Raw genomic sequence first — 9,628 nt, 5'->3', positions numbered from 1 at the left:
CTCTCTCTCTAGTAGAAGGGAAAACACCCTAGCTATACCATTTATGTTGTACACCCTTAAAAATGCTATACTCTCATGTTGAACCCATATCTCTCTCGCTCTACTAGAGTAGAGGGGAAAACACTCTAAAATGCTGTACTCTTGTGTTGAGCCCATCTCTCTCTCTAGTAGACAGACAGAGTGTGTGTGTGTGTGCATGTGTGTGTTTGAAAAGTACAATTATTATTTTTTGCTAGGCATAGCCTTCGAAATAAAACATGCTAGGTGAGCCGATTTTTATAAGAAAATTTGAAGCGTAAAAATGTTGTTGGGAATAACGAGACAAAGCCGTAGCCCGACTATCCGTGATAGAAACCGGGATTCGACAATCATTGACAAGTCTGAAAATGTTCTTTCCCTCCTGTGCAACAAACAGATCAAATAGGAATTGTGCAATGTATATATATTACCTTGTCTCGCGTAAACTACATTCACAGCCAATACGCTGATACGACGCATGTTCCTGAAAACGTCTACAACAACGTTAACGAGAAAGTGTGTCGGTAGATACACTTTCATCTCAAAATGGAATGCCGTCGGCCACGGTCTGTGTCCCTACGCGGCTCTCACAGAGGAATTCCTCCATACTCATTTTAGTCTTGGGCTCCAGTTTCTCCACTTGAGCTGCATTCTCGAACAGGAACTCTTCCATTGTCAGACTCACAGTTATTTCGTCCGATTCCGCGTCGAGATTTTCTTCTCCAGAATGCGACGACACGTCCCGATCAGCGGCGCGTTGTTGCTCGTCGTTGTACTGCTTCAACTTCGAGCTTGCGCTTTGCTCTTTGGACTTCTTCGATCGGGGCTTAAGAGTTCCCCCTGTTTCTTTGACTTTACTTCGTAAATCATTCTCAGGAAGTGATATACCGCTGTGAAGGCCATTACCTCGTTCCCCTTTCGGTGAAGGACTTCTCAGTATGTTTTGTACGAAGGTGGGCTTCGCTAGTAAGCTTTCGCTGCCTTTGCCCCCAGAATCGTTTTTGTTTGCTTTCACATCTGAGTGATTAAGCTCTTTTCTATCTCGCACTTTTCCGGGGTTTGTCTTCTCTTTCTTCTGTTTTCTATCACCAGATTTCTTAACACGGATACTAGATTGTGCGCCGAACAACGCACTCTTCGCTATTTTGGACGCGTCAGTTGCTGGTCGTGACCCTTCCGTTACGTCACTGAGAGTCTCGGGCGGCAAAAACACCAGCGATCTGGATTTATCAGGGCTTTTTCTCCTATTATTCGGCTTCATATTCACAGGTGATTTCAGTAATTGGCTGTTATCTGCACTAGTCTGTTCTGCAGGTGAATGCATATTCTCTCTACCGCCCGGGTTATGTAAATAACTACGTACAAATGAGGGTTGTAAAACTCTAAAACTTGATATATCAGACATGGAATTGCGTTTCACATAAGGATGAATAGGTAATGCTTCCATATTAGATATATTATGCGGGGAGTTCCGCTTGAATGAAGAGATGATTGGAGATACATGACGATTGGCAGAGACTGAACGTGATCGCTGAATTTTTCTTGGTTCTGCGTGACCAGAACTTTGCTTTTCAGATCGTTGTGTTTTATGCTCTCGCTGTGTGTCTAAAGCATCATTATCCCCCCAGTGATAATTCTGATTACCTCTCGTTCTCGAATGTTGAGTGTGACTTGAGATGCTTGTTACTTCATATTGCCCGTGATTCCCAACTGCGGAAGCCATATCGACTTTTTGGACGGATTTGTCAGGGCGAGGACTTGTTTTGAGGGGAAGACCTCTTCCAGATGGAGAATGTTGATCGATTCTAGCATTTGTATGATTCAGGTGGACAGGACTAGCGTTGGGCACAATCGTAGGCGAACCAGACGCCTTCATGGCAACATACGACGGTGAGTTAGGATGCTGTAGATAAGGAATCGCACTCGAATTGGTTTCGCGCGGAGATACAGAAACGGATTGTCCAACATTTTTGTGCTCTTGCATAGACTTGAACGTTTTGACTGCACCACTTAATTGCTGAGATTCTATAGACGCGTAGACGGCGCTGTTCCTAGAAACTTTTAGACACGAAACTGATTTTCGAACTTCTTCCGTGCCGTTGTCTGATTCGGACTCCCATATTGTGTGGTGATTTAGGCCTCTTTGTCCGGATAAACAACTAGTTGATCGATTGAGTTTGGGTTGAGGCATCGCAGTGTGGTCCCGTTGGTCAGGTCACGGTATTGGTATGAGCTTAACTGATCGCGTGTCGAGTTACTTTCAATACTTCCGTGAACGCTGCACATCTTTTGACCTTTGTGATTGCGTCGAGCCTACGCCCTACACTCTACAGTCGACGTTACGGCGGTCGACAATTCAGCAGTCCAGCAGTCAGCAGTCCAGCAATCGACTGGTCGAGGTTGTTGGTCATTGCTTTTGTTTGTTTGTTTTTGTTTTTTTTAAACATAAAGTAACAAAAAAAAAGTCCATTTGTGATTTGTCGCACTTCTCGACTTTATTTGATAAATATTTATTTAGTCACTCTATTTTTGTAATAGTTTTTAAAAGGGTTAAAAAATATTTTACTCGCCCTCGCGACGACTTTTTTCAACCCAAAAGACAAATATTTATCTGGGGACATACCCTATTTTTGGTAACATTTATTGCAATAGGGGAACCAAATATGCTCCCAATTTTAATTTTTGAACAAAAACAAAATAGTATGCACTGTACACCGTCTGGCACTGTAGGGTACACTACTACACAGTACACACTACCACTGAGAGAGTAAATAACACTATAGTGTATGTACTACACGAGTACACACCTAAAGCACAGTGAGAACTGAACCAGCCACCAGACCACATACGGGGAGTGGGGTCTGCCTTTGGGGTCTGGGGACCACCACTTTTTTTTCCTTTTTTTCTTTTTTCTGAATTACCCAAAAAATCAATTTTGAGAGCAGTTGCAGCATATATGGTGCAGAGGGGCAAGAACCTGCGCCTCCCGGGGCCCGATTTTCAAACAGTGATGGGCCTCGAAATAATTGTGCAATCTCGATTTTTACAGCGGCTACGGCTTCCTCTCGTTATACCCGAATGCTAACTTCGGATAACCACAATGTGAAAATTTTGAATATCTTCAGAGTTATGAGTGTTACAAAAATCGGCATACATGAGAAAAATGTGAATATTTTTCAAACACGATTTTGAATCGGTTCAAGTTTAGCTAGGGAGCAAATTAGGGCGGATTCTGATTCCCCAGCCTCAGAATTAGGGCTCTGTCGTCTCCAAAATTTTAAAATTTTACTTTTAAAAAAAGGAAATGGTATGTCCAAACTCAGCCTAGTTGGGTCGAATCCTCTGGTTGACTCCATATTGTTTCAAATTGTTCTTTTTTTAGGAGGCCAAAACAAATACTTGTGTAATTGTTTGTTTGTTAATATTTTGTGGCATTATCATCAATTGTGAAAATTGGGTTTCGAGTTCCAAAAGTGGATTTGACCTAGTGTAAACATTGGAAATGTCCAAAAGTCTATATTATCTAGTGTAAAGGTGGGGTGGGGGGTATAGGGGTCGAGGTCCAAAAAAATGGGAATAATGAACACAGGCGCTATCGACGCGTCTCGTCCATGGCTACACGCCGATCCACCTTTTATAGAAAATTATTAGAAACAATAAGCTATTCAAGTTTAAAAATTGACCCGGAGGCGCAGGTTCTTGCCCCTCTGCACCATAGCACAATAATAATCGGCTAAATTCTGTGTTCAGCACACAAAGTTTTACAATCCGGGACTTTTGAAGCGATTAAAAATTGGCCATACACCGATTCCAAAGAGGGAAAACCTAAAAACTCGACGGTTTTGACCATCCGGCCTCACAAGACATTTCGAAGCAAATCACCAAATGTCTAAATGTCAAAAATTTATCGGTGCTGAAAAAGTCCAATTTATCTTCTTGCTTTTTTTTAAAAAGTGTATACTAAAATTTGGGCTAGATAAAAAAAACATAGGGTCCGCCATGTTTTTGGCAGTATCAAGCTCTGCCAAAAGCCTCCTTTCATTTTGGACAAAATTGAACTGTTAGTTTTGGATATATTTAGGGTTGAAAATCAGGATGAACGAACGGTTCTTACTTCTTAGTCCTCAGTCCTCAGTCCACAGTCCTCAGTTCCTCACTGCTCTGTGCACTGTGCAGATGTGAATGTGCACCCATACTCCCATAACATAGCCTTCTAAATTGACACCCATAACCTATTTTAAATTTTCAGAAGGCTATGGGATACATGCTTATTTTGTATTTGTTTTTTTAAATCAAATAAAAATTATATACATATATACATAAATATTTACGTCATTGTACAGTAAGTATTTTTATAATTTATTTTTATTGTTATAATTTGTTTTTGATTTTTGATTTTTTTTTAAAGCAAAAAGCATTTCAGTGGGAAGATTGTGTCTATACGACACCCGTGACTATAATATTATTAACGCCCAAGCCCGTGTCCAAAACCGCATCCGGTCCATTCGCAAAGGTAGGGTCGTTATTTATGGAGTCAAGTATCAGTTTTCGGTACATAATCTACACCTATCACCTGAAATAGAATAAAATACAACGCCTTTCATAGCCGTCATCTATTTTTTTAAATCATACACAAGATGAGAGAAGGCTATGTATGAATAAATAATCTTTTGGTTTTGTATTTAGTTCAACAATGTTGAATTTTGTTTTGTCCCGCTCTGTTGTAAATTTCACAGGTCCAAGGGATTTTGTCCTGTTCTGTGATTTCAATACATATTAACCGTTTTTTTTTCCAGAATAAATATTTCTTTATTTTATTAAATATCACTTAGTTCATATCGGAATACTGAATACAAGTATGTAGCACGGCGATGCTAGCTTTATAGTCACGGACTCACGGGTGCCGTATAGAGTATATCAGTATAGACACAATCGAAAAGGATAGCCTTCTGAAAATTTAGTCATTTTCAAAATTATTCAGAAGTCTATGGCCTACATATGGGTCTACAGTCTACAGTCTACTCTCTACATTCTACAACTCTTAATTTGACTCTATGGGAACACAGGAAAAGGTGGAGGACAGGACTTAGGAGTCTGGAGCTGGACTCGCTCTGGGCAGTCTGCTGGAATGAAATTTTTTAATGATGGGGCCGGACCGCCGGAGGGACCACAAAATACAAATGGTATTAAATATACATAAGTGGCTTTTATTTTAGAGCGTCACAAGTTCACAATTCACAAGCTAACCTCATCACGTTGCAACGTTTTCAAATGAAAAAGTAAAAGTTAAAAGTTGAACTTTTTCCTATATATACGTAGTCCTAAAGCTACCCATACGAGCATTGTCCAGGTCAGAGTTTTGGCCTAACCACATTACCTAACTATTGCCCGCCCAACCATCGGTTCTGGAGACTTGAGCGTTGATTGAGCGTTGTCAAGTATATTAGCCCGCTACACTATCCCTTGATATTGACGTTGTTCACATTCTAGAAGTTAAGATATATATAATTGATAGAGATATGTAGGATTTACAGTCTACAGGCAACAGGCTACACAGTCTACTAGCACGATTAGTTTGACTTTTATGTGTTATTGGTGATTTGGTGCCTAGTGACTAGTGTGACAACTTCACAAGTTCACAAGTGCCATATTGTCAGATAAAAAATGCAAAGATATTCAGTTTCTAGTTGTTTTTCATTGGCCGATTTTCCATTTTGTGGCCAAAAGTGTAAGAATAGGTTCACTATCGTGGGCAGCAAATCGAAATAATTAAGGTCCAAATTGAAGCAGTAAAATGTTGCAACGTTTTCAGTAAAACGTTAAACTTATATATCAATATAACTTAACTTTATGAGGTTAGCTCTCACAAGTCACAACCAGACTCACAAGGCTCACAGAGTGATGAGTCACAAGTTAAATACACTTCCAACCCACAATTTAATTTTATAAGTTAAACTGAGAATTGAACAGAAAACTGAAAATTGAACGGAAATATTTAGAACTGTGGTATGTAATTTTAAAAACTAAATAAAAAAACCACATACCGCTTTGGTATGTGATGATTCTGCGAGTCTGTGTGAACTGTGAACTGAGTGTGAAGCTAACCTCATAATAAAAAGTTATAACTTTTATTTTTGAATGTTTTTTTTTACGTTAAAGAACACCTTTTATACCTATGTATGCCCTTCTTAAATTCAGTAGGTGCAATATTCAGGTCAGTAATTATATATATATTGTCCTATTTTTAAAAGCCAACTTCCAAATACTAACTACCAAGTGTTAGGTTGAACATTTCTGATTTGCTAAATTTCACTTTAGGCCCAAAAATAAAATTTATAAGACATATTTTCAAGTGCAAAATTAAAATTCTTATATATTATTTTGTCCCAAATAAAGGTTACAACTTTTATATTCCAGAAAGTAACAGTTAAAGGTTTAACGTTTATACAGTGACCCCATAACTTTATGAGGTTAGGTGTGAAGTGTGTATTTTACTAATTGTGGCTTTGATAGCTTTTTCTTTTTCAACCCAATTTAAAAACAAACAAAAAACCAAATGCATATTTTTGTTTTTGAAAATTAAATATTTTAGGCTGCCGCTGAAGGCTATGAAAAATGTAAATATGTAAGAATGTCCGGAGTGCCGCACTCCGCATCTGCGCACCGGTTCAAACAATTTGTGAAATGAAACGAATCTTCCAAGGACAACTCGTGGGGTTTTATTGGCTTATCTAAAATATTTACTCAGTTTCTATTTTCCAATTCACCAGTGCGGGAATTTCAAAACTATCCACTCACACTGCATCCTGAAAACAATTTACGGGTTCATAAAATTGTCAATACTCCAAACGGAGTCCAGAGATGGCAGTGAAATAACCCATTCACACAGAATCCAGAAAATAATCCAGAGCAATCTGAGAATTTGAATGTATTTTATTGGTAGATATAAATTTTTAGATCCAGGTCCTTATTATAGGTGGAGGTAGCGGTAGTAGGTGTATACATCTTCTTATGTTTCTACTTTACACGTGCACGTACTTGCTTGCTTAATTTTAATGAAATACGATTGATCGTATGAAGTATAATGACCGACTGTGGTCGATATTTATACTTCAATCGGGGTGTGCTTGGGGGTGTGGTCCACCAATCATGGTTGAACCGTCGACCACCGTTACCTATCGCCATCGGTGAGGCCTATATATATAGAAATGTTTGGGGGAGCAGTATTTAGTTTAGCACCCATTTCCTGCGAGCGAGTATGAATAAATGGCAGCTAGAATGATTGCCGGTACAGTAAAACCGCGCACGGGAATTGACTACTTGGTGAACAGCGGCGAGCTCTGTGAACGAATATTTACGTGCGGTGTATGTGTAAAGGTATCAGAGACTATAACGACGACCACGTGCTGTGCGTTTACGTTATGAAGTCTGTGTAGGTCGACTTGTACGCCTAAGATGCCCCAATTGCCGGGCGCGCTGGGTTAAGTTGGCTCCGAATCCGATTGTAAGCATATGCTACAGTTTTTTGAGTATGCATGCGAGGTGTGCAATACAACCCTGAATCTCATTACCGGTATATCGCACAGGTGCGGTATGCAGGCAGACCCAATAGGCTCTTTGCAATCGGTTCACACTTCTGAGCGTAAGAGTCCGGCTATGTTAAAGATTCTGCTTTTCACCGGGTGATGGTCAGCCGGGACAACCCCCCACCAGCCCCATCATTGCACAGTATGCTACAGTGGTTCCTAACGACAGTGTAAACAAGGCACTGTATAACGACGACATCGTTAATTGCACCATCTCGTGTACATCTGAAGTGGCGACCCAAATTGAGGTGTCCGAGTAGCGTGACTACCACTGTTGCTGCCACCCCTACTAGCCATGCCCCAATTGTTGACGATCAAGTCCCGTGTACGCAACAGGTTCAGCTTGGTCACCACCGCTGGGTTGCAGATACAACCAGGATCAACGTGCACCGTGGCTACCAGATAGCGGGTACAACTCGGACCAAGGTACACCTTAGAAACACCTGTAATGTACTGACGAACAAATCCGTGGACGAGGTGCCCGTTTCGGAAACGACTGACTTGTGTCAACTATGTAGTAGCAGATACAGGACTGCACCCCAAACATTGTTAGGTGAAAGTGTCGGCAGTAGTTTCAGACCCAGGTTCGATTTTAGCCACCACTGCATGGGGTCGGCTGTTCAAAATCAGGTTGCAGTGGGCTTATCAGATTGCTAGTATGGGTGTTCGTAGAACAAAGGTACACGCAAAATCTACGTGCCGCTATCTTACGAACAAGTCCATAGTTGAAGTTTCCGTTGATTCGGATACTGACCTGTGTAGGTCTTACCGTTAAAACCCTAAACCCTTAAACTTTAATAAACCATATAAACCCATAGCAACCTCTTGGTTCTAGTTTTTTTTTTAGTGTGACGGGGGTGATCGACCACTCAGCTCCGAATCGTGAACCTCCCATCCAAACAGTATGTTAACCCAAACTCTGTGCACCAACGGTGTGTATAAGTAGCCTGGGCATTCTTGATTTGTAGGTCACATGCTCACTAGTAAACACTGACAACTACTAAATCCAATCCAGACCAACAACTTTAACAACAACCATGTTTCTCGCTACACCCACGGACGCTGGTAGCCACGTCTTCAACGCAGATTCAATCCTAACGGCTAAGATGGCGGGCTATTATGTCCACGGTTACAATGATACTGTGTGGTTTGTCTCTGAACGCAATCCTACGTTGGCTCGGCCGGTAATCCTATTCCATTTTGATGCCAGCTGCACCCTGGAGAGGGTTACTGAAATCAGAAAACCGATGCTCTTTAGCTCGGTTCTGGACCGCAACTACCAACCCTGTCAGTGCACTAGGCTAGTGGGGACGAAGAAATCTATGCTACCGGCAGCTGTACCAACAGCACCAACCGGGGTAGCAAACCACGTACCCCCGGTATGAATTGGTGTATCCTAGTATCCACGACAACCACCTTTCTTCGCGTAGTCCTACGGCCACGGCAACTCCAACTACACCGGTGGCCCCCGTGTCTGACGTTGCGGCTGCGGCCATTGCACGCTCCAGGACCAGTAACCGTACTGGCGCTACTACTGGGTCACCCACCGGGCTACCAGAAGCTCCAACACATCGTGTTCCTACAGAATGTGAGCCCGACCCTGTCGCTGTTGCACCGATCGTCCAGTCCCGTACGGGGTACCGAATTGCCGGTGCCGCCAAGGGTAAAGTGCACCTTAAGCAGTCGTGTGGTTCTCTTAAGAATAAGGTTGTGGAGGAAATGGTTGTAACCGGAACAACCGACTTGTGTAAAAAGTGCTACTATGAACCAGAGGTGGTAGAAGTGTCGGTAGAGTATGCTGATATCGAAGCCATGCTGGCCGAGCTGCCGGAATCTGCAACTCCTATGTCTGTTACTCGTGAACCCATGTAAACTTCGATGAAAATTACTAGGTTTCAAACTATATTAAACTAAAATACAATTTGGTCAGTTAGGATTTAGCAGTGGTAGCTTGTGTAAGAATGATCGGGACTGCCTCTTGTTAAGAGCCTAAATATCCTTGATCACACAGGGCGTACCTCTAG

General features: G+C 41.5%; 2 protein-coding genes across 2 annotated transcripts; one reads left to right on the top strand and one right to left on the bottom strand.

Moving 5' to 3' along the window:
* Window positions 1-546: 546 nt before the first annotated feature.
* On the bottom strand, window positions 547-1,342 carry SARC_00609 (hypothetical protein; the record flags this gene model as incomplete). Its single annotated transcript, XM_014305708.1, has 1 exon — window positions 547-1,342. One exon carries the CDS (start codon window positions 1,340-1,342, stop codon window positions 560-562), a length of 783 nt encoding a protein of 260 aa, XP_014161183.1. The 3' UTR covers window positions 547-559.
* Window positions 1,343-8,641: 7,299 nt separating this feature from the next.
* On the top strand, window positions 8,642-9,493 carry SARC_00608 (hypothetical protein; the record flags this gene model as incomplete). Its single annotated transcript, XM_014305707.1, has 3 exons — window positions 8,642-8,866; window positions 8,905-8,993; window positions 9,035-9,493. The coding sequence occupies 3 exons, from the start codon at window positions 8,642-8,644 to the stop codon at window positions 9,474-9,476; spliced, it is 756 nt and encodes a 251-aa protein (XP_014161182.1). The 3' UTR covers window positions 9,477-9,493.
* Between the last annotated feature and the right edge of the window lie 135 nt (window positions 9,494-9,628).

Source organism: Sphaeroforma arctica (genome assembly GCF_001186125.1).
Source record: "Sphaeroforma arctica JP610 unplaced genomic scaffold supercont1.20, whole genome shotgun sequence".
Lineage (NCBI taxonomy): Eukaryota > Ichthyosporea > Ichthyophonida > Sphaeroforma > Sphaeroforma arctica.
This window is presented reverse-complemented; position numbering and strand designations above follow the sequence as displayed.